The sequence below is a fragment of the Ursus arctos genome, unplaced genomic scaffold (genome assembly GCF_023065955.2).
Source record: "Ursus arctos isolate Adak ecotype North America unplaced genomic scaffold, UrsArc2.0 scaffold_2, whole genome shotgun sequence".
NCBI classification, from domain to species: Eukaryota; Metazoa; Chordata; class Mammalia; order Carnivora; family Ursidae; genus Ursus; species Ursus arctos.
In genome coordinates, this window is record NW_026622874.1 from 94,956,195 (window position 1) to 94,980,938 (window position 24,744).

Below are 24,744 nucleotides of genomic sequence, written 5' to 3' on the forward strand. Positions count from 1 at the left end.
ATTCAACACTTAAGTATTTTGCCATTTTCAAATACAGTATTTTTTATTTAGCAAATATTTCTCAGTTGCCTACTTTGTGCCAGACCTAGGCTCACACCTTGCTAATATTGGGTTATCATCATTCTTTGTTTCTCTTTGTAGTTATAAAATGGTATTTTTTTAAATTGACATGTTTTACATGACTGAGAAGGTAGCGTTCACTCGAGAGTGGGCTTGGATCAAAGTGATTTAGCTTCTGTCCTTATCCATAAAATACATGTGAGGCTTAAACGACACTAAGTATGGAAAAGTGTATTACTTGGCTTATAGTTTGTAAGCTAGTGGGTCAGTAAATGTTTATTTTCCTTCTCAGTTTTTCTTTGCCCTGAGACTGTGGTTTGCACATAGGAGGCACTCAGTTGCTGAGTGAATGAATGAGCTCCCTAACTTCCTTAATTAAGTAGAGCAAGTTTCAGCGTCCTGTGAGTGCTTTTGCTGGGGATATGGAGGTAATCAGCTGCTTTTAAGTGTATAAACCACCCATTGAACTGAGGGCCAAGGTAAATTCATGTTGTGTGACCTATTTCGGGCCCAGATTAATTTGAATTTAGTCAAGGATAGTGTCTCTCTCTCTCTCTTTTTTTTTTTTTAAAGCAGACAACATGCATTGAGTAAATACAGAATTTTACTGCCATATGTGGAGAGGGGTTAGCTTCAGTAAAAGGCCTTTACCCCCAGGAAGCCCCCAGTGAAGTTGCTTTTGGATAAACTTTCCCAGTGACACTGAAACTGGTGGGGAGCTGCCACTGAACATGCTTAAACTTAGCTTCCCACCAAAACCCACAACAAGTAAGAGTAGTACACAGAGATGACCAGAGTTCGGGGTCTGAGGAGGGGAGGATAGTCTGTCATCTTGGCCTTTCATTCATTCTGTTGTTTCTGTCATTTCCTGTAGGTGATCTCGTTAGAGAAATTGAAGGATTTTGGTGAGTGTGTGATTGCCCTACAAGCCAGTGTCATAAAGAAGTTTCTTCAAGGCTTCATGGCTCCCAAGCAAAAGAGAAGAAAACTCCAAAGCGAAGATTCGGCGAAGACAGAAGAGGTGGACGAAGAGAAGAAACTGGCAGAGGAAGCAAAGGTATTCTGTTCATGAAGATACCATTTCATGACTGTAACAGAGTGGATCTGATTTTAAAATAGTCTAATCTGGTGCTTTTACCTCCTGTAAAGCACTGTTCCCTGGGCCAGTGTTCCATTTTTCTCACTTCTACGAAATGTGGTTTTCAGACTGGTCTGCGGAGCACAGCTGGGTAATGTCTCAGAGTGCCCCCATCCCTTTTTACCAGGGCTGCTTGCTTTTTAAAAGGTGGTAGTGGTTTTTAGATTGTTAAAAATGGTGGTAAAATACATATAAAGAACATTCTTAACCATTTTTATGTTCTGTGTTGTTAAGTTCTGTGTTGTGCACCTGTCACCACCATCCATCTCCAGAACCTTCTCATTTCCCAAACTGAAACTATGCCCACCAAAGACTACATTACCCATTTCGCTGCCCCCTCGACCCCTGGCAACCCCCATTTTCTTTCTGTGTCTGTGGATTCAACTACTATGAGTGCTGTTACATAGAAGTGGAATCAAAATATATGTCCTTTTGTGACTGGTTTATTTAACTTAGCATAATGTCTTCAAAGCTCATCTGTGTTGTGTTATGTGCCAGAATTTCCCTTTAAGACTGAGTCATATTCCATTCTGTGTATATAGCACATTCTGTATTCATCCGGTGATGCACACTTGGGTCACTTCCACCTTTTGGCTATTGTGGACAAGCTGCTATGGACCTTGAGAGCTTGTGTGGAGCCTTTATCGGGGGTGTCCTGCTGTGTACCCTTGACCAAAGGACGGTCGTGATCTGTTGGAGAAGGTTGTCCTTTGTGGCCAGGCGCACGACCTCAGGAGGAAGGAGACAGCCACTAGCCAGCCATGCCAGCCAGAGTCATCCCTGGAGAACAGTGGGGTGACAGATTGCAGCCAGATGGCCCTCGTGTCCAGTAATGCTGCTGGAAACACGGGTGTACAACTGTCTGTTCCAGTTCTTTTAGTTCTTTTGACTATATACCTAGAAGTAGAATTGCTGCATCATCTAGTGATTCTGTTTCACTTCTTCAAGAACTGCCATATTTTCCACAGCAACTGCACCATTTAAGACGCCCACCAGTGGTGCACAGGGTTCTCATTTTTCCACATCCTTGCCAATGCCTGTTATATTCTGTTTCTGTGATTGCAGTCATCCTGGTGGGTGTGAAGTGATAGCTCATGGTTTTGATTTGCATTTCCCTAATAATTAGTGATGAACAATGTGCTTGTTGGCCATTTGTCTTCTTTGGAGAAATGTGTCTTGGAGTCCTTTATCTGTCTTTTAATTGGATTGGTTTTTGTCGTTGAATTATGTGGGTTCTTTGTATGTTCTGGGTATTAATCCTTCATCAGATGTATGATTTGCAAATATATTCTCCCATCTTGTGAGCTGCCTTTTCATTCTGTTGATGCTATCCTTCGATGCACAGTTTTCCACTTCGATGGAGTTCACCTTACCTGTTTTTTCTTCTGTTGCTTCTGCTTTCGGTGTCACATCCAGGAGATCATTGCCAAATTTAGCGGCATAAATCCAGTGTCCTTCCCCTCTGTTTTCTTCCACAGGTCTTAGAATTTTAGCTTTTACATTTAAATCTTTGATCCATTTTGAATTAATATTTGTAGACTAAAGGTCTAAGTTCAGTTTTTTGCATGTGGATGTCCAGTTTTCTGGTTTTTAAGTTTCAAAAGTAACATGCTTATTGTAAGTAAATCCAGTGTGAGAGGTAAGTAAAATACGAAACAACTCTCATCCTAATTTTGCTCCCCAGGAACATCACTCTTCAGTAGTTTGGTGTTTTCTGTATGCACACAAAGATAGCTTTATTGAAATTTTACAGAATGGAATCATCTGTGTCCTGTTCTGCAGTCTCTTATCCGTCAACATATTCTGTCTTGTCTCCCCGCTTTTAGTCTATACAGATCTCCATGATACCGTGTTTTCTCAGCGCCTTAATTCCTTACTGATGAATGTTATGTCATCTCTGGTTTGTCTTTATTAGAATAATTAGCTCCATTTTTTTTCTGTTTGTCTATTAGCTTTCTGCTTAAGATTACTTAGAAAAGAATTTGAAACCACTACATTAAGGGAGAGGTCGCAGGCATTATCCCATAGAATACTTCCCTTTGTGTTTGATTTCTCTCTCTCCCTTCCTTACTTTCTTTCACAGCCAGCTGGTAAAGACTTGTCTTGGGCAGTCCTGTGGTGAGTCTGGAAGTTGTAGTGATGAGTAGAAGCCGGAAGTCCTTGCCCTCCAGGAGTCCCTTTGGGAGTGGGACGGTGGGTTGTGGTGGAGTGCCAGGTCCTGACGAGAAAGCATAGGACTCAGCCTACCTGTGAGGGACACCTAGGGCAAAGTAGGGAAAACTCCCCAGAGGAGCAGATGTGTCAGCAGGGGTTTGAAGAGTAGGTAGAAGTTAATGCAGTCATGGAAGGGGGCAGAGGCCTGGTCGGACGGAACTGAAATTAGCTTTCTCCTCATGGACAGCTGCTCCTTGTTTTGTCCTCTGCGTTTACACGGTATGAGTTTACCCTCTAAAGCTCCTCAGGTGTTTGTACAGCGTTGTCATGTTCCCCCTGTTTCTTCCCGAGGCCAGTGTGATGCATGATGAAAGGAGAATCCTTCTGGGTGGGAGGTTAAGTGGAGCGGAGAATTGAGATTTGGTTAGATCAAGGCCTGTTAGTTCATGCCGAAGATCAGAGACTGGACACATGTCATTATGTATCTTCGTGCGATTGGGTTCTCACTTCCTGTGTGCTCCTTGTAATGGCTGCATAGCATGCACGTCACCTTCCAGATAAAGTCTAAGACATTAGTTTATAGTCTTCTCTGCTAAGTCTCTTCTCATTAGGCATCAGTTTTTTAGCCTTGCCAAATACTGCATGGGTTTTGTTTTTAACTCTGTCCAGAGAGTCTCGTTCTTGATGTGATCTTTCCTTGACATTTCTTTACCAGTAACATTTTCGTCTTGTTGGGAAGTAGTGGCTGTAGAATTCTCGTTAAGTTCTTTTTTAGTACTCCTCCCCATAGCAAAGTAACCTCTTTTTAGCTTGTCCTATGCGACTTCATTCTTAGTTTGATTGGGGAGGAAAATCTGAGCACTGTGCAGATTTAACCTTGGGGCCCAGACACATAGTACACAAATGGAAAGCATGGAAGAGTTTCTTGGAAAATCAATTAGGTTGCCTACTAAGTAGTTCAGCAATGTTCTCCATTAAAATGGCATTATGCCCTGCCTGCAGTTCCCGACCAAAGGTCAACTTTGCCACAGCTCTGAAATTTTCCACTGTCCTTTGCTTTGAAGGTTTCCACTTAGCCCAGGCCAGCGTTTTTCAGCTGGCACCAGGTGGTTGTGTGAGTTACCTAATATCAGTCTTTAATATGGGTTTCGGTTTCCTTACTTATAAAAGTAGATTGTTTCTTGAATCCCCTTTTGTAATAGTCCAGATGATTTCAAATATTTAATGTTTATTTCATTTCTTTTGCATTAAGTGGGAAAGACCTTGTATAATTTGGCAAAATCCTGGGTTCTGTTTAGGCTCTCTGTTTACTTTGGATGCATGTGTCCTGACAACCTGATTATCTGTTTTTCCATTTTAAATGTTCTTTTGTGGAAGAATATGGTCGGAAGCCTTGTCCTATCCTTGCAAGATAGAATATTGGTTTTTTACTGTTAGTAAAGATGTTCGTGGCAACTTTGCATATAAGCTGGCTTCCCTTTGATTCTGTTACATCTACTTCTGCCTATGGACCGCCTTTATCTAACCATGTAGAGAATTTGAATTTTTCATTAGAATAATGTGTTTATCCTCCCAGTAGCATTTTAAGACACAGGATTTTACCGGATACCACCAGTGTTGAATGTCAAAACTTAGTTACCACTGTTCATCTTTTCCTAAAAACTGTGTCTTTAAAAATCAAACCCAGTGTCTTTGAATATGGTGTGGGGTTTTTAAACGTTTTAATGTGCTGGACTGTTTGGAATTTTTTTCCAGTGGTAGGAAACCAGGATGGTCTTTCAAATCTTGAGTGCCTGATGTTTTGCCCTCAGATTAGAGGCTGGAATCTAGGCTGGTCTAGGTGGATAGTCAGTGGATTTAACAGGATGCTAGTGATTGTCCAGTTTCTCTAATGTTAAGAGTATTGGTATTGGGGATCTGGAGGTGTGAAGGAGACCTGGTCCCAAATTGTTCTGAAACTTTGGGCAAAAATAATAAATGAAGGGTATACAAATGTGCACAAATGTTCATATAGCAGTCTTATTTATGATAGCCAAAAAATGGAAACAACCCAGATGTCCATCAACCGATGGATAAACAAAATGTGATTCATACAATGAAAAAATAGCAATTAAAATGGAATAAAGTAATATTACATGCTACGATGTGGATGGCCCTGGAAAAATTAAGCTCCAAGAAGGCAGTCACAAAAAGTCGCACGTTATATGAAATGTCCAGAAGAAGAAAATCTCTTGACCAAGAGTAGATTAGTGGTTGCCTAGGGCTGGGGAAGTGGTAGGTAGGTTAGGGTGGGGAATGGGGAGTGACTGCTAGGGTGCAAGGTTTCTTTTTGGGGTGATGAAAATGTTCTGATTAAGATTACGTTGAGAGTTGTGCAGCTCTGCAAATATATGTAAAACCATCGTTTTCTTTACAAGGTGAACTTGTTAACATATAAATTATATCAATAAATCTGTATTAAAATGAGGTTAAGAAAGCTTATTTCTAAAATCTTTCAGGGATTTTTAAAGATTTATTTATTTGTGAGAGGGAGAGAGTGTGTGAGTGTAAAGGGAGGGGCGGGGGGAGAGAATCTCAAGCAGACTCTTTGAGCCTGACTTGAGCTCCATATCATGACCCTGAGGTCATGACCTGAGCTGAAACCAAGAGTTGGACGCTTAACCTACTGAGCCGCCAGGCGCCCCACATTGGTGTTTGTTTTTGGTTTTTGTTTTTTAATGAGGCTCTACGCCCTGTTGAGTGCTCAGATCTTACAGTTTACAGGAAGTGAGGAAAAGGCAGTACTGTCTGCTGATAGGACTTTTTCCTGACTACTGTGTGCGTCCGAGTGTCCACTAGAGGAGAGCAAAGCCCATTTTAGCCGTTGTCTGCCTGTTCACAGTAGGCACTCTTTAGGGACTGAACCTAAAATTCTTGAATTTATATTCCATTGACGGGATGTGGGTTGTTAGCGCAGTAAGAGGGCCTGTGTGGTTCTAGGTGTCAGCTCTCCACGGCCCCGCGGGAGAGGCCAGCGAGGCAAGCCGTGGTTGTGCTCCTCACAGTGGACGGAGTTGCTCTGCGCGTGGAGGGAGGCGGCTGTGCAGCATCTCGAGGGCAGATGTTGAAATAGCTGCGGTGGAGGTTGGAGTAAGAAATGGGCCAGATTCCACTAGGGCTTTAGCAGCCTCTCATTTTTGTTGTGTTTATATTACGTGGTCTTGTTATTTATGAATTTACGCATACAGGGCTCTCTGTGTTCTCTGTTTCCATAAGAAAGAGAAAGGGCAGCCTTTGTTCCCCTCTCTCAACCCTCACACCACAGCTTCAGAAGTAGCTCAACTGTCGTTGTTCCTTGGCAGCTCTGTTTTGCAGCCTGTGGCCTTCCAGAATAACTAGCCCTTCCTTTGGGAGGAAGACGATCACCTCAAATAGACGCCTTTGCCTGGGGCGGGGCAGGGCAATGCAGCAGCCATACTGTCAGCTAGCTGGAGCCAGCCAGCTTGTAAGAGCAGCGCGCGGCTGCCTGGACTTCAGCGCACACACGATGGGGTTAAGGCATCTGGCCCCCACAGGGTAGATGATGGTGGGATGACCTCATCTCTCAGCTCGCAGCTTCTGCTGTAAGGAGGGCCTGAGCTTTACCTTGCTCATCTCTGTGGTGGTTTGTTTTCTTCCTTTTTTTTTTTTTTAAAGGATTTTATTTATTCATTCGTCAGAGAGGGAGAGAGAGAGACAGAGCACAAACAGGGGAAGTGGCAGGCAGAGGGAGAAGCAGGCTCCCCACTGAGCAAGGAGCCCGACATAGGACTCAATCCCAGGACCCCGGGATCATGACCCGAGCTGAAGGCAGACGCCTAACCTACTGAGCCACCCAGGCGCCCCTTCTGTGGTGTTTTCTGCCTGCATGAGAGTGATAACCCCCGTGGAGGCATCTGTCTGTGCAGATGCTTACCTAATCATTTAGGCAAGAAATACTTCGAAGACCTAAAAAAACACCTTTTTTTTTAAAGATTTTATTTATTTATTTGACAGAGAGAGATAGCCAGCGAGAGAGGGAACACAGGCAGGGGGAGTGGGAGAGGAAGAAGCAGGCTCCCAGCGGAGGAGCCTGATGTGGGGCTCGATCCCAGAACGCTGGGATCACGCCCTGAGCCGAAGGCAGACACCCAACGACTGCGCCACCCAGGCGCCCCTAAAAAACACCTTTTGACTAATGAACCAGTAATACAAATAAATGAATTATCCTAAAGTGGCATTTCTGTTTTTCCTTAGAATGTCTATTTTATAGGAGTGAGGGTTGTGCTTTATCATTGAAATTCCTGATTATATTTTCCCCCATCCTAACTGTGTTTTCCCTGGGTGATTCTGAATTAACTTGCTTTTTCTGTTGATGGGAGGAGGCAGTGTCTATTATGCTGAGAGTAACTGCCCAGAAAGAAGTCAGCCTAAGCCCTGGCCCTCTGAAATTTTCACTTAGTTAAAACTTGGTGATAAAATCAAGAGGAATGCTTCGTATCAGTACTTAATATTTTTAAGTGTTGTCGAATGCTTTATAGATAGTGTTTACTGTAATTTCCAGGCCCTGTAATCTGGGTTTGTGGCACATGATGCAGAGACCCGTCATCATGTTAACCAAGGTGGTGTTAGCTCAGGACATGTTCGCACACTAGCATTTCCACAGGTGTACCCGCCTTTAAATGATACTGAATCTTTAAGTGGATTTCACTGGAGGAGACGGGTCTCTGATCACCCCCCACCCCTGCCTCAATTCTTTGTGTAACCTTTGGCAAGTTTTTTCACTCTTCAGAGCCTTGATTTCTGCTGTAAAATAAATGGGTGAGGGTGGAGAAGCTCTAGGAGGTGAGTGTACTCAGCATTCTCTTGCCTCTTCTCCTGTTCCTAGTGCTCTCAGTGCACACTGTCAGTATTATGTGAAAAATCTGCATGTCATGCCCTTAAGGTCATCGTAGCAATGCTGACCTGGTTTGGTCTCTGTTTAGGTTGCATCTGCTCTGGAAAAATGGAAGACAGCAATCCGTGAAGCTCAGACTTTTTCCAGAATGCATGTTCTACTTGGGATGCTCGATGCCTGTATCAAGTGGGATATGTCAGCAGAAAATGCTCGATGCAAAGTTTGTCGAAAGAAAGGTATATTTAGATGAGTGTTGCCTATCTGAATGTAATAGGGACTAGGACTTCCATTCCAAAGATAGTTTCCTCCCTGAAGAATTCTGTGCACACGACTTTGAAGTATAGTGGGAGAGATTTTACCTTCTGGAGGTCTGTAAAATGCTACTCTTTGAAATAACATGACAGTAAATCAGAGAAAGCCCTTTGTTCCTCAGGTTTGAGTGTAAGAGCAGTTTATCTCCAATTCTAAATTTTCTACAGGGAACAAATTAACGTAAAATTTTAAATCTCTTTTATCATCTCGGAGTTTTTAGTCATACGTGAAATAAGACGTCTACCAGCAGAGGGCAGTATTTGCACACTGGGAAGAATACTCCAGTTTGGGCCCACTGCCACTGAGTCCTACAGAGCAAGGCATTTGGGACTTTTTAATGGTCACAGCTTTCAGAGCCCGTGTAAAAGGAACTTCCTGACTAATAGCCCTCGAGCGATTGACTTCTCAGTGGCTAAGGTTACTTTGTGAAGTGGATTAGGATTTAATTCCCAAGGTTAGAAAGACCTCTGAAAAATCTTATCAGTTGCTCTAAACACTGTTTCAGAATGAAGGTTGGAGAGGGAAGTGACCATGTCAGGTCGGTTCCATGCATTTTTGACACTGGTTTAAGAGAACCATATCAGATAGGAGTTGGGAAGCGTTGGGGGTCGAGGAAGAGGATGGGCAGGAAATGTAATACTTCATGGGGGATTCATTTCTTAGCAGGAGATGAACAGAGACCTTTCCTGCTATGACTTGGTTTTTGCTGCTACTTTGTAAATGTTCTAACTGTCCTGTCCTAGGCTGAGCTGAATTTGGGGATATAGGTCAGAAGACCTGATTCTTATATTAACAGTAGCCTAGTTTATGCTACATTCCTTTTCAGAAATGACATTTTTTTAAAAACGTGATAACACTATGCTAGACTGTTTGCTCCCCAATGGTGTTAATCGAGGGTGAGTGGCTTGTTTGCTACAGCTCGCTGACTGTTGCCGTGCTCCCAACAATGCTAAACAAGTTTATCTCCTTGCAGGTGAGGATGACAAACTGATCTTGTGTGATGAATGTAATAAAGCCTTCCACCTGTTCTGTCTGAGGCCAGCCCTCTACGAGGTCCCAGACGGCGAGTGGCAGTGCCCTGCTTGCCAGCCTGCGACTGCCAGGCGCAACTCCCGTGGCAGGTGAGAATTTTCTTCTCTCAAAAACAAATAAATGAAATGGCTGTTGTAATTAAGCTTTAGTTATTCAAAAGAAAGGATTCTAAGGAGTTTTAAGTTCATCTTTTGCGTATGGATCCTGATCATTGGCGTTATTACAGTAGGAGCTCACAGGGCTTTGATTTCATTTTAGCTTGATGTTGACATTCCTGGTTTTCACTACCAGACATGTTCTGTATCTTCTGGATCATAGCTTCTTCTCAGATAACAGTTTATCTCCCTGTGCTTCTACTTTCCCCCTTCTTAATTACTTCCTCAACTGTCCCCTGCTCAAAGTCCTGAAACTCATGGCCTTCCTTACCCATACCTGTTGTTTTCCTTCTTTATCACGATTAGAACTCTGGGGTCACCTTGGACATCCTCCTCTCCCTCAGCTTCCATGCTCTGTTCATTTACGTCAGTTCTGTGTCCGGACATCTCACAAGTCAGTCTCCTGCTACCCACTGTCCATGGTCCCTGCTGTCAGTTGGCCCTCCTCTGTCTCTCTTCCGGGCTCCTTCAGTGGCTTCTCAACTCCTTACCTCATGTCTTTTCCCCTCCTATTTGTCCAGCTTTGGTGGGGCTACCAGAACGGTTTATGTAAGGCGTAAAGATAAGCTTGTGTCACTATCCTGAAACTTCCATCTTTCTATTGCCTATAGAATAAAATCCAAACTACCTGGCCTGGTTTTTGAGACTCTTCTACAATACCAGTCTATGTTTTTATGAGCCTTTATTCCCATGTCGTGTGCTCAGTGCAGGCTGTTCACTGGATATCCTTGCCTGCTGGGCTTTTGTCCTCGCCGGGAATATTCCCTCTCTCCAGAACTGAGGGAACTGCTTACGGCCTACGTAAAATTTCACTGGTTTTTTGAAATGTTTTTATATTCTTAGGATTAATTCTTCCTCTCTCTGTTCCAGTCGAGCGTCCAGTCTCAGTCTTTCGGTGTGTCTTGCCTCCATGGTTAGTCTTACATGTGACCGTCTTCCCGTGAGACTGTTAGTGCCCTGGCGGCGGGGGTGGTACTTTGTTCTTCACCCTGATCCCAATACGGCCTTGCAAAGAGGAGATGCCCAATGTCTGCCAAGTTAATGCCATTGTTTTCCACATTGCGGTTTGAGGTTGTGAGAGGGCAGCTTGTAGGCGCTCTGTCTTGGTCTCTGAGAGGGCAGAGCTATTTGACCCTGACCCCATCTAACAGCATTTCTCAGTTGTTATTTCTCACTCTGCTCCAGCGGCACTTGGAGCCAAGTAAGGCACGCTACCCTGAAATGGCGGAGCTTTGCACCAGCTGTTCAGAGCTGGGATTACCATTGCTTTGCTATTACGGTCATCTGCAAGCTGTTTCACTCCTGGAGCGGGGCTATCAAGGTGCAGTGACACCTGTCTGAGTTGTTTGTCCTTTCAGTCCACCCCAGAGTTGGGAACGATATCTGAAATGTTACATTCTGTGGGTGATTTTGTGAGACAAAAGGAATAGGTTTTGTATTGTTTTATGTGAGGAGAGATGGGTTGTATTTTGGTCTCGATCTCTGTTGCAGTTGGTATCTTATCCATAGCATTTGGGGCCTTGTGGAGGCGGCCTGCTGCTGAAGCTTAGGCTTCCATGCTGTTGCCCGTGTCTCGGCCTCGATTCAGGTTCTCTCCCCTCTCATCAAATCTGCCCGGTCTGTGAAGAGGATCCCCGTGGGACTTCATCCTTTCTTACGACCACTTTGGCCTAGAACCACGTTCCCTACATGTTTCCCTCCCCACAGGAATTATACCGAAGAGTCTGCCTCTGAGGACAGTGAAGATGATGAAAGTGATGAAGAGGAGGAAGAAGAGGAAGAGGAAGAGGAAGAGGAGGATTATGAGGTGGCTGGTCTGCGACGTAAGTATTCAGTTTGCCTTCATAGTTGACCTCACAGCTTTCCAACGTGACTTGGGAAGACTGGGTGGGCAGGAGCCACCCACCCAGCCTTGCCATCAGGCCATCTTTTTTCTTGCACATGTTGTGGCTGTGGGGTGACTCCACTGCCATGGTTTTAAAGGGATTTTCAAGGTGCCATGTAACCACCTTCCTAGTGGGAGGTTGGATGGCTTGGTCTTAAGAATATTTGGTCTGAGAATTAGTGGAATTCAGGGCCCCAAGTATGTTATGAAGAGTCTGCTGGCTCAAGCCTCTTTAGTCTGTGGGGACGTGGGGACCACGGGTGAGGAAGGCCTAGGCCCGCTGTCCTCTCCTAACAGTGGTTTTGGCCTCTGCTGCAGTGCTGCTTTCAGAGAAATGATTTGTCCTCCAGTCATGGTGATTTTCTCGTCATAGTGTGCAAGGATCTAGCTTTGCTAATTTTAAAAGAGAAGACTAGTTTTTTTCATGGCTTAGGGTGGTTGTTGGGAAGGTTCAGGTCTGTTTCTCACTAGATGCCAGTGGGGGGGTGGGGGAGGGGTCTTCCTTTGCACTTAACCTCATTGATTCTCACTCTCTAACGGCCGTTCATTGTGAGTCATTTTCATGGTTAAACCTAAAGCCCTGAAGTCTAGCCTTTTATAGCCTCCTCCTTTGCAAAATATACCCTTCCTTGTAGGTTAGAAAAGAGACCACAGATCCAGATTTTGATGAGCTTTTGAAGAGATGGTACAGTTCCCAAGATCATAGCACTCTGAGAGTTTGGACTTCGGTATAAGGAGTCTGAGAAGATGCTTGGCATGACCAGTCTCACAGCAATGGTGCCACTAAAACCTGAGGGGTTTGGGTGTGCATCCCTGTCCCCGTCTGCCCAATCTTAAAGGGCTCTCATTTGGGACACCTTAATTTCTCTCATTCCTACAGGGCTCCTTTTGTTTGTTCACTAACATGATTATCCAGTTGTCCAGGGTCAGGAGACAAGTAGTCCCTTAACCCCAGATTCTGAAGAGACTTCGTCAGGTAGCTGGAGAGTGTGACTGGGACGCAGGGTTGTCAGGGAATAGATTCTGAATGTGACAGTATACTCATTTTGTGTATTTTCAGAGTGGTAGATGCTTTCCACTTGTGAGTTACTGTTTTCTTTCCAAAAAATTGTTCTCTCCAGGTTTCTAGGGTCTTATCTGCCAAAGGGGTCTGGGAAGTACTGGTACCTCAGAGCCCTTTGTCTGTTCCACCTTTTAGGCCACCGAAGATGTGTTCCCTAGTTCCCAACTCAAGGCCCTGGGTTGGTGGCTGTCTGTAGCATTTTGAGTTTCATCCTTAGTGTCAGTTTCTTCTCTCTTCCAAGCCTGGTCTTGAGCTTAGAGACCTTAAAATAGCCAGTGAAGGGTTATCAGGGTCTAGAAGTAGAATATGAAACATTGTTTATTGATTCTTTGTGTCCCTGGCTGTGTATACCCGTCTCTGTCCATGTGTCACCTCTCTACTTTGAAGGGAAAATGTGTTCAGTGGAGAAGCTTTGAGCTAATTCTAACGGAGCATTGCTCCCTGAGGACGTATTGAGAAACGTTGGTTTGTCTGACATCGAGCACCTGTTGTCAGAGACACAGGTCACCTTGGGGACTTTGTATTCGTTATTTTCCCTTTGGGGGTCCTGGGCAGGGCTCTTATGGAAGTGTCCTGGGCCATTGCTTGTGGTTTTCAGAAATGCAAGAAAGCAGGACTGGGGCAAGCCTTAAAGTGGATTCACTGAGGAAGACTTCAAGTGGGTATCAGCTTTTCTTTCAGAAGACTGTGGTGGCGAGCGTAGGATTACTCAAGGAACCAGGAGGCGAGAACTGTCCTACAGTCATATTCCACCTCACATGTAAGGACACACACTCAGAGGCCAAGCTTGGGGTTTGAGAATTCCAGGCAGACCTGTTAGCAAACGGCCTCTCCTCCTGAGTGAGTCAGCTTGCCATTGACTCCTTCAGAGGCCTCGTTCCTGGGAGTAGCTGTGAACAGAGTGGGGACAGAGAGTAGCCGTTCTGAAGGAACTGGCTTTCCAAAGAGATTCTTAGAAGGTCTTTGGCAGTTGATGAAAGGTATCCATTCATCTGCTTCTCTACCTTTAAAGTGTCTTGTCAGGTAGGGCAGGAGAGAAAGAGCAAGAGCGCCTTAATGACCAAAGGGAGCTGTTGTTCTGCTCGACCAGATGCTCTCCCCATCCCATAGGCATGCTCCCTTCATCCTCCATTGTTCAGCTCTGAATCCATATTTTCTATTTCAGTGAGACCTCGAAAGACTGTCCGGGGCAAGCAGGGTGTCATCCCCCCTGCAGCGAGGCCCGGACGCCGGCCAGGTAAGAAGCCGCATCCCGCCAGGAAGTCTCGGCCGAAGGCGCCACCTGTGGACGATGCGGAGGTTGAAGAGCTGGTGAGTGATTTCCCCTCCTCCCTGTACCGGTCGTTTCTCAGCCCCCACTCCAGCGTTAGGAATCCATCAGGCAACAGGTGGGGGCCCCTCCCCCCTCCTTTCGGAGGCTGATGGAGCAGATGGGTGGGCCTGTGGGCAGACAGAGGCCGCAGGCCCCCCAGGAGCAGCTATGTCCGGCATTCCCCTGCTGTAGCCTGCAAACTTCGTCTCCTCAAGTTAATAGGCAGCCCGTTACTTGTTAAGGATTTTAAAATAGTATCCATGTGTCTCCAGTGGCTCAGAGGGGCTGGGTCTCCATTGTGGGAATGTCAGCAATGTTGGCGCCTCAGTCACTCTTGGGTCTTTTGCCCACAGTTGCTGTGGGAGGGGCGTTACCCTCCCCTCTGCTCCTCAACCAATGTAATTTTAGTGGTTTTACTTTAGATTTCACTTGCGCTTTAAAAGAACAATAAGAGGCTCTTGAAAACGTACTGATTTTGGCAGAGCAAATTGGGGTTGGGGGCGCATAAAGCAAGCCATTAGGGAGCTCGAGGGCATTTGCGAGATCCTTCTGCTGGCCCAGCCGTAACTAACCCTTCAAGTCTGGGGCTCTGGCCACTGTGAGTCACAGCAGCGATGGCTCCCTGGAGGGGACGCCCACCCTTTCCTCTTCAGCCACTTAGCTCCCACATGCTTGCGGCAGGAGGGCCTGGGAGAGGAATTGTACCTCTTGCTTTTCTTACCTCAGAGCTCCCAACCCCACAGAATTGGCTGCCGGTGGTCCCCGTAACCCGTCTGGGTCTACACGGTTGCTTGTTTATATCCTTCCACGGTGTGCACGTAATCCCAGGTCCATCGGCTCTCACCAGTGTGCTGGTGACAGTGGCCTCTCTCGCCGACCTGTAGCAGGACCGCTGTAACAGGGCAACTGCTGCCTGCCCTCTGCTGCTTTGATCAGCGTCCACCAGGGAGGAGGCCAGTGGGCTGATGGGAAGATGCCTGCCCCCTGGCTGAGCACGCTCCCTGACTTGAATGTCAGATGACTTTGACTGTCTCTACTCCAAGAAAATGGTGGAATTCTTTTTTTTTTTCCCCCTTTTCTTGTTCTGTCCACTCTTCTCTTGGACCTGTAATAACATGTCTCTTTCTTTGGTGCCAGGTACTTCAGACCAAGCGGAGCTCCCGGAGGCAAAGCCTAGAGTTGCAGAAGTGTGAAGAGATCCTCCACAAGATTGTGAAGTACCGCTTTAGCTGGCCCTTCAGGTGGGCTGTGTTCTCAGGCACAGGGGAGCAGGACTGGCCTTGTGGGTGCTCAGAGCTTGCAGACAGCTGGCGGGGGGTGCGCCGAGCAGAGGTTAGGACGACCCTGATCCTTCCTTTAGGACATGTCTGAGGGTGGGGGGACTTCCTTCCCAGACCAGTAGAGACAGCACTTAGTCCAAGGTGAACACACCTCTTCTCTGCCTGTCAGCTGGCTGATGTCGGCAGGGGTGGGCGTTCTGGGAATGGTGGTCCGAGAACAAGGTTTCTGTCTCCTCCTCGAGGCCGTGCTCAAGATTTCCATTTGGTCTTCTCCACAGGGAGCCCGTGACCAGAGATGAGGCTGAGGATTATTATGATGTCATCACGCACCCCATGGACTTCCAGACAATGGAGAACAAATGTTCCTGTGGGAGCTACCGCTCTGTGCAGGAGTTTCTTACCGACATGAAGCAAGTGTTTACCAATGCGGAGCTTTACAACTGCCGAGGCAGCCATGTGCTGAACTGCATGGTGAAGACAGAACAGTGTCTGGTGGCTCTGTTGCATAAACACCTTCCTGGCCACCCATATGTCCGCAGGAAACGCAAGAAGTTTTCCGATCGGCTTGCTGAAGATGAAGGGGACAGTGAGTCAGAGCCCGTTGGACAGTCCAGGGGACGAAGGCAGAAGAAATAGGCAGGGCCCTGGTAAGGGAGCCGAGGTGGGGGGAACGGAGAGAGCCGGGGAGGGTGGGAGGGAGCAGGAGAGGGAGATGGAGAAGAATGTGGAAGGGAGGAGATCACAGGGAGTCCAGAAATGCCCGTCATCCCAAGCTTGTGCTGCCTTGCCCAACTCTCCAGAGGGCCCTAAGCAGGCAGAGCTCTTTGGAGAGCCTACTCTTGGGCTGGTGGTCTCTGCCCAGAGATGCCGTGGGCGGTAGGCGGCCTTAGCCCTGCTGAGAGTTTCCAGGGAGAGGCCAAGGGTACAGCTTTCTCGTGGGCCCATATCCTTTAACTTTCTTCTTTCCTTATGGCCCCTCCTGTGTTGGCCACCACGACAGTGCCAAGCCTCTGGTCTCCAGGGGAGGGATTACTGTATTACATGGAAGGATCAGGGGTAATCAGGCCAATTTGGGGAGGCGGTGTTGATTTTTTAATCTCCATTTACACACAGTCTTGTTTCTTGAAGCCCATCCTCTGTCTCTCCCTCCCTCCCTCAGGTGACAGTAGCAGTGAGTGCCATACCGCATTCTGTATTCACCAGCATCATGAGACACTTGTGCTCTTTTGAGTTGCTCTTGGCAGAGTAAAGGGACTTGTCCTGGAGCCATTCCTGAATACCCCTCCCCTTCTTTGTGACAGCTCTCTCCCCTCCTGTCCCACCTCACCCCTTCAAAATAAAAAACAAAAAAACTGAAAAAAAAAAAAAAAACCTAAAAAACCCACAAAGAACATAAGGCACTTCACTAGAGACTGGAGTCCTGCTTATAATCATGCATATAACCTTTACTTGGATGGATCTGGCCAGAGGGGTGTTGGAGCCCAGCCCACCCACATACCAGACACAAGCTCTTAGGGGAGCAGAAGAAAAGCAGGAAGAATTTAAATGTTTAATTTTTTTTAAATTGACTTTTCTAGTTATTAAAAGTTGCTTGTTTCAGCAGTGCTATTGTATAAAGAACATCTTGTAAAATATTTCTGTCATCTTGCTTTGGCACATGTACAGTACAGTTTATATGATAACGTGTTTGCTCTACTTTGCCCCGTCTCCTCCCCCAGCCCATCCTCTCGCCTTCAGAGAAGCGGGGTTGGAGGCTCAGCAGGGCAAGCGGTGGGACCTGGCGGGGATGGGGATGTCCCTCTGCCTGCCCTGGTGGCCGTTTCTGCCTCGTCCATCTCCAGCCCCCCCCTCCTCCTCCCTCCTTGGAGCTCCCCGAGAAGCTGAGTCTTGTAGGGTTGCGTGAGGGGCGGTGGCGGGGGGCGGAGGAGGGGCTCAGACGGCCCCTTCTGCAAGGAGTCTGGCAATAGTAGTTCTAGTTAGGCAGAACTTCGTAGTCTTCTTTCCCTTTTATGGCAGATTTTGATAAAAATGCAAAACAGGGTTTAATTTTCTTTTCTATCAGCTTTGAATTTAGAAAATGTGAGCACCTCAGCTCTTCTGTACCTATTTAAGTTAAGGGAGAACATGTCCACCGAGGGGATTACAGCTCCTAGAACTTGAGAATAAAGCCTCTTAATACGGAACTTCAAGGTGTGGTCCGTGTCTCACCCCGCCTGCCTGGCCCAGAGACTGGGGGGATTTGCTCCAGTGGCTGCTGGATAGGTTTACTGTCCCTTCTCCCCCAGGTTCGGGCTTCGCACTGACGCTCCAGTTCCATAATCCCAGCCACCAACACCGTGCCCTGCCTCTTACCCTAGAGCCAGTCTGTTCTTGTTCACAGTGAGAATCTTGTGTTCCCACTTCAGTGACACCTGAACTGTTTGTTGTTGTTGTTGTTTTTTTTTAATTGTCTTTAAGGAGGAAGGGCCCCATTAAAGGGTAAACTTGTAATAAATTGGAATTTCAAATAAACATTATGTACTTGTGTTTATAAAGAAGAAACAGTTCTGGTGAATCTTTCTTTGTGCTCTTGGGGATGGGGGTGGATCGTGCAGAGTCCCGAGTGCTGGTCCTGCTGACTTTTGGAGGCAGTTCTGCGGGAGCGAGAGGACCTCTGAAGCGTGACCTTCAAAGCTTCTTCTGGCCTTGTCCCTAGCCCCCCGCAACTTTCATTAGAATTCTAGGAATTCAGGGAAAATAACTCTCAAAGGCTTCACTGTGGGAATTTGTATAGTGCTTGAGGAGTTAATTTTGGGGCAACTCCTGACTTTTACAACACCTCAAGGAAAATTTCAAACCTAAACACAAAGAGTGAAAACAATGAATTCCCATGTCCTGTGCTTCAATTCTACCACATAGCCAATCTTACTTACGTCGTCATTGGTGTTTATGCTGAGAGTTTTTAAAGTCAGAGTGGTCTGAGTAGGTCACTGCCCGGTGGCAGCCTGCTTACCGAGTTCAGAGGTGTTGCAGAGCCCACTGTGTGGTCCCATCTACCAAGAGGTGGAACTCCAGCTCCTGGACCACCCGAACCCAGGATGGCGGTGAGTAAAGTGGGAAGAAATCAGGAGAACCCGGAGCTCTGGGTGCAGGTTCTGCCCCAGCTGCTCTATGGCGTTGCTGAGTGTGGGCCTGGAGCCAGGCCTGGCCCGAGCACTGGGGGAGTTTCAGTCCTGGGGCGGGGGGGAGGCTGCCTGCCCCAAGGTCAGCTCCAGGGTGGCCAGCACTCTGGCTCTGGGAAAGGGAGCTGTGTGACCTTCGAGCATTTCCTACGCAGTCACAGCCAGACACAGGCCCGGCCACCTCTGTGAAGTCGTTCCCCAGTGGGTCTCAGGGTACCTGAGGATGGTGCCCGTGGGGCCATGTCTTCTCATCTAGGGCATGCATCCTGGTCCTGTTAAACCATCAGCCCATTGCTCCCTGCCAAGGGTGTGACCTTCGGGGAGCTACCTGACTTTGGCTGACTCCTGGGGCGCCTGGGTGGCTCAGTCGTTAAGAGTCTGCCTTCAGCTCAGGGCGTGATCCCGGCGTTCTGGGATCGAGCCCCGCATCAGGCTCCTCTGCTGAGAGCCTGCTTCTTTCTCTCCCACTCCCCCTGCTTCTGTTCCCTCTCTTGTTGGCTGTCTCTCTGTCAAATAAATAAATAATCCTTAAAAAAAACCAAACAAACCAAAAAACTTTCCTGAGGACAGGGGTCTGAGGCTCTTCTCCTGGGATTCAACGGACCTCTCCCCCTCATCCTGCCTGTGCTGCCTTCTTAGACCATGTCTCTGGGGAGGCTGTGGAAATTTGTCAGGGGTGGCAGTGAGGTGGGGTCTGGATTGCCAGGGAGCCAGGGCATCCTCAAGCAGGACACTGAGAAACTCAAGCCGGGCAGGAAGAGAGTGTACGCATTCCATGGCTCCCCGTGCCAGACCCCTAACACTGGGGTGCGGCTGAGAGGTGGGGAGAGCAGCTACTGACCCCCCCGGGACCTCCTCAGTCTGACCCCAGTCAAGATCACCGCTGCTGACTCCTGTGAACTTTGAACTGTTTTCCTTGGAACGAATACCGAGCTCAGGGCTAAGTCCCCTTACCTAGGACGTGCCACACAAGCTCAGCCGGCTGGATGGGCATAGCCCTGAGGACGTGTGCACACAGATTGTGCTGCCAGGGCTGTGGCTGGGAGGGGCCCGGGGCACCCCGTGCACAGGCCAGCAGGTGTTGGTTTCTGAGGCACTTCCCCTGGGTTCTGGAATTTCCTTTTGGGGGCTGAGGGCGGGGGAGGCCCCACTGTGGGAGGGGTTTCTCTGGACAAAACCGCCCTAGGTTCTAAACACCTGCCATTGGGATGGAATCCGTGGTGTGGTGGGAGTCACAGAGGCTCCGGAGGCCGCAGACGGCCTGCCTGGCCGCGTGATATCCAGCCAGCCAAGCTCTCCGCACTTCCCCTGTCTGTAAAATGGGGAGAAGAATCAAACGGAAGCCGCTATAAAAGTTCTCTAATAGATGTTTCCTTCTTCCTTCTCCTTCAGGGTCTGGGACTTTTTCTGCTGTCCCCCAGTGCTGAGAAGCGGCTGGCAGAGCCCCTCACTGCCCACCTGTCCCTTCCCTCCTCCCTGTTGTTCTGGAAGCCCAAATCTTGTTTCTGCTGGGCTGGACCTAGCTGAGTGCCACCCCTCCTGGCCACTGACTGACAAGGGACAGCGGTGGACTTGTGCCAGTCCTGATGCTCAGCGTCTCCTCCGCCCTCTGCCCATACACATGTCACCTGCCTTTCTCTTCCCTGGTCTCCAGAATCCTCTCCTTTTGCTCCCGCCGCCCCTGCCCTGGTGCAGGTCCTCAGCAGCTTCAGCTTGGCTCCCCGCAGACCCGGCCAGCAAGCCCAGCTCAATGCAGCCACTATTACCACCCTCCCTCTTCCAACCTGGGCCCCTGTCACCTTCAATGAGCGTAATCTGTCTCTCAGGCAAGGACCCTCACCAAGGTGTCAGGGTCACTTGGCTTCACTGATTAAAAAAGGCCGGAGGCCTTCCTGTGTGCTCCGTGAGGGGGAAGTCTTTAGGTATGGGGTGGTGGGGGAAGGGCTGTGCAGGAAATGCATAAGCACAGGTGCCGAGGCTGCAGGGTTCCCCTGGGGGTCAGGGCCAGTCCTTGCAGGGAGGGACAGCCCTTAACTCTCCTCAACTCCCGATGGGAATTTGACACCGCCTGTTTGATCTTCAGTTGGTGTCTGTCTTGCCCCGCTGAGACTGGTGGTTGGTGCAGGGTGAAGAGCTCCAGCCTGAGAGCCCTGGCTTTGGGAACTCAGCCCTACTCCTGACAGGAAGCAGTCGTCCTTGCAGGTGAGCCTGGACCCTTGGGGCCTCCTGGCAGTGACACTGAGTGCTGGCTCTGTCTCATGCGCCCAGGGACAGTGACGAAGACCCTCACCTGGCTGAAGTCACAGCGGCCAAAGCAGACGCCAAGATGGGGCTCTGGGGTCTGACCCCCCTCCGCCCCAAGCTGATGGGGGTCCCCGTGGGATGGCCACGCACTCCTTACAGTGGGCCGAGATGGCGCAGGGTCCTGCGGCCTTGGGCTTCCCCGGCACACAGATAGACACATACCTTTTCCTGTCCCCTGACACACGAGTGTGCAATGTGCCCTGGAGCAGCCATGCGCGCTCCCCTGCACCTGCCCCATTTCTCACAGCAGCTCTCTGCACCTCAAATCTTTCCGCAGCCTTCGGAACTGGGGGCCCAGTGCCCACTAGACTCCAGGGCTCCCCATCTCCCGTCTGCACTGCCAAGATGCCCACATACCACTCCGGCCCCATCTCCACTCCACCCAGAGAGATGAGGGGAGGGGCTGGGGTGCCCTGACTAGGACCCCAGGGAGTGAGGTGCACACCAGCAATCCTGGCAGGCAACGAGGACAGTCACTGCAGCCTCAGCCCTCAGGCCCCGGGGAAGGGACAGTGGGACACGCCTACCTGAGACCAGGTTCTGAGCCTCCGAGGGGAACTTGGAGACAGGTGGATGCCCTAATTTCCCACAAGAGTGAAGAAAGCAGCCCTATCCACAACACCCCCCCCCCCCCGGCAGGCTAGAGTCCCCAAGGCCACAGGTGTCCTCCCAGGGGATTCCCAGAGTGGCCCGGCAGGCATCCCAGGCACACTTTGCGAAGCAGGAACTCAGGATTCAGGCAAAGGAGCAAAGACAGGCGAGAGGGGAAAAACACACACACACACACACACACACGCACGCGTGTGCGTGGGGACTTCTGCAGAAACAGGTGCTCCACAGGGACGCCCTCCTGACCGGTTGGGGAGCCACAGAACGGGGCCTGGCGCATGAGGCCAGCACCCACCCAGCTCTGCCCACCACGGAGACTCCCGCAGGGCCCTCACCCTCCTACCTTCCCCTTCCCGGCCCACAGAGGACTCAGTGGTGCCACACGGGGGGTTTATTCCAGTCACAGCTTCCAGAGAAACTCAACAATAAATTACACCATTAAATAAACTCCCTGCTGGACCACGCCCCCTTCTGCCCCTCCTCCTCGCCACATGCTCTCCCAGGTCCCCGTGGGGACCTGGCCAGGCCCACCCCCTGCACTAGGCCACAGGGGAGTGAGCCTCACTGGGTCCCGGCAATCTAGGGTGGCAGGAGAGTCTCCCCGCCCTGGTCCTCGGCCCCTCGCACTCACTTGCCTGACCTTGACAGCTGGGCAGCTGCTAGTCAGCTGTCTCCTCCGGAGGGGGGGCCAGGAGGGGGCAACAGCCGCCCCGCGCAGGCCTGTGTCCCTAGAGGTGCGTGGGGTTCTCCAGAGAAGGGTCCGTCTTAGTCATGTGCAAGACCACGGTGGGGGCCTTGTAGTGGCAGTGCGTGCCACGGCCGTAGCCCCCGGGAGCCCGGCAGGCCTTTGCCCGGGCCCGACCAGCTGCCATCTTGCGGTGGCACAGGCTCTGCCAGGTCTGGAAAGTCTTGGAGCTCCACACCCAGACTCCGCTGGTGATGCCGACCACCAGCGACATGAAGATTTTGAGCATAAAGACAGCCACGGTGGGCACCGAGCCCCCTGGTAGCGAGCAGTCCCTCCGGCCCCCGGGCATGGTGGCTGCCGAGCAGGGCTGCTCTGTTGCCCGAAGGCGCCAGAAGTCCATGTTGAGGCGTTCATAGACGTAGCACACGATGACGCAGGTGGCAGGCACCGTGTAGAGGATGGAGAAGACCCCAATCTTGACCATGAGCTTCTCCAGCTTCTCTGTGTTGGTGCCGCCGGTCTTCATGATCTTGCGGATGTGGAAGAGGGCCACGAAGCCGGTCAGGAGGAAGCTGGTGCCCAGCACCAGGTAGCAGGAGAGGGGCACCAGCACGAAGCCCGTCAGCGCAGCCGCATCCATGCTGGCCACGTAGCAGAGCCCGGTGAGCTCGTCCCCGGCCACCTTGCGCAAAGTCAGGATGACGATGGTCTTGAGGGCGGGTAGGCCCCAGGCCGCCATGTGAAAGTAGCTGCCATGGGCCTCGATGGCCTCGTGGCCCCACTTCTTGCCGGCTGCCAGGAACCAGGTGAGGGTCAGCACCACCCACCACAGCGAGCTGGCCATGCCGAAGTAGTAGAGCAGCAGGAAGACGAGGGTGCAGCCCGTGTTCTCCAGCCCCTCCTGGATCACGTAGAGCGCGCCCGCCTCCTGGTCGCAGGCCACGCTCTGGGCGCCCGCCACGGCGCGGATGAGGAAGGCCAGTGAGTAGACGTTGTAGCACATGGACAGGAAGATGATGGGGCGCTCGGGGTACTGGAAGCGGTGGGGCTCCAGCAGGAAGGTGAGCACGGTGAAGGCCGTGGAGAAGAAGCACAGCGCCGACCACACGGCCATCCAGACAAGCGCGAAGTCCTTGTCGCGCCGCGACCAGAACACCTCGACGCCGGGCCCGCAGCGCGGCGCGCACGAGCGGCTCTTCTCCACGTACTGGAACTTCTCCGGGTTCTCGCAGGTGCCGCCGACGCCGCCCGGGCCCGAGGCGGGGTCGCTGGGGGGCCGCGCGGGCCGGGGCGCCACGGGCAGCATGCCCAGGCCCTTGTGGGGCTCGGCGGGGCCGGCCGTGGCGTTCTCGGGCGCCTCCATGCAGAGCGCGTGCGGGTCGTTGCGCGTGGGCAGCCGGGCGCAGTCCAGCGAGTCCGGCCAGCCGAAGTTGAACTGCTCCATTATGGGCGCGCAGCGGAGGCGCGCCTGTTCGCACATGGGCCGGCAGGCAGGGATGGGCGTCGAGACCTGGTCGGTGCACATGGGCGCGTACAGCGAGCACAGGAAGAAGCGCAGGTGGCTGTGGCAGCCGTACTGCACGAGCGGCGCGAACTCGGCCAGCTCCGCGGCCGCCTCGCCCTGCGACGTGTGGCCCAGCAGGTTGGGCATGCGGGTCAGGTTGTAGCCGATGCCGCGGCACATGGGGATCTCCACCGCCTGGCAGGGCGCCGGCCCGCGCCCTCGCTCCGGGTCGAAACGGCCGATCTCTAGCGCCGCGCCGCCCGCCGCCAGCAGCTGCCACAGCAGCAGCGCGCGGCGGAGCGGCGGCACGGCCATCCCGGGCGGCCCCGGCCGAGGGCTGGAGGGCGGCCCCGGCTCACTGGGGCCGCGCCGTCCGGCGCCCCCGTGCCCGCCCGCCACGTCGCGGGGCGCGGGCCATCGCCGAGCCGCCCGCGTGCGTCCGGGCGCCCCGGCAGCGCGCTGGGAAGCCGCCCGAGGGAGAGGAGACGCCGAGCCAGCCGAGCCGCCAACACCGCTGCCACTCGAGCGGCCGCGGAGCCAGAGCGGGCGCCGCCTCCCGGGGCCGCCGCTACAAACCTCGGGGCGGGGCGCCGGGAGGATACGCCCAGGGGCGGGCCCTCCGCGCGCCGGGCACGCCCTCCCGCCGGGCTTTAAAGGCGCCGCGGCTCACCGTTGCACCGCGGCACCCGCGTGGGTACGATCCGGCGGTGCCGGGTGCAGGTGCGCCCGGGGCCCGCGCGCTCGGTGCTTCCCCTTCCCCTGCTGCCCCACTCTCCCCGCGACAAGAGAGACGGAAGTTTCTCCTGCCCTTCATCCCGGGTCGCCTCTCTTCACCCCAGGCGGCAGACCATTTCTGAGGCCTCCATTTCTGAGGCGTTGAGAAGCCTCGGCCCCCTACTCAGTGCCAGTTCAAGTGCAGCCTGCGACTTCACCAGTTGTATGCGATTTTGTATGCTCCCTCAACCTCGGTTTCCTTTCCTGTAGAACCGACATTTTATCTATCATCTATCTATCTATCTATCTATCTATCTATCTATCTATCTATCTATCTTTATTTTGAAAGATTTTTATATTTTTTATTTTTACGTGATCTCAAGGTGGGTCTCGAACTCCCACCGCCCAGATCAAGAGTTGCGGGCCCCACCAATTGATCCAGCCAGGTGCCCCAGGACTCGGCTTTTTAAATACAAGTA

General features: G+C 50.8%; 2 protein-coding genes across 3 annotated transcripts in view; one reads left to right on the forward strand and one right to left on the reverse strand.

Moving 5' to 3' along the window:
- Positions 1–17,826, forward strand: part of BAZ1B (bromodomain adjacent to zinc finger domain 1B) — a 63,898-nt gene extending 46,072 nt beyond the window's left edge. The window contains exons 13-20 of one of the 2 annotated variants that reach the window (XM_026516016.4): positions 935–1,117; positions 8,335–8,482; positions 9,532–9,679; positions 11,453–11,568; positions 13,859–14,004; positions 15,143–15,246; positions 15,564–15,932; positions 16,445–17,826. In XM_026516016.4, the coding sequence (XP_026371801.1) occupies positions 935–1,117; positions 8,335–8,482; positions 9,532–9,679; positions 11,453–11,568; positions 13,859–14,004; positions 15,143–15,246; positions 15,564–15,921 (1,203 nt within the window). In that variant the 3' untranslated portion in view covers positions 15,922–15,932; positions 16,445–17,826. Of the gene's footprint in view, positions 1–934; positions 1,118–8,334; positions 8,483–9,531; positions 9,680–11,452; positions 11,569–13,858; positions 14,005–15,142; positions 15,247–15,563 lie in introns of both variants that reach the window. The other variant, XM_057314882.1, reaches the window with a different exon arrangement.
- Positions 17,827–21,401: 3,575 nt separating this feature from the next.
- FZD9 (frizzled class receptor 9) lies at positions 21,402–23,866 on the reverse strand. The gene has a single exon (XM_026516017.4). It carries the CDS (start codon positions 23,864–23,866, stop codon positions 22,088–22,090), a length of 1,779 nt encoding a protein of 592 aa, XP_026371802.1. The 3' UTR covers positions 21,402–22,087.
- Positions 23,867–24,744: the final 878 nt, after the last annotated feature.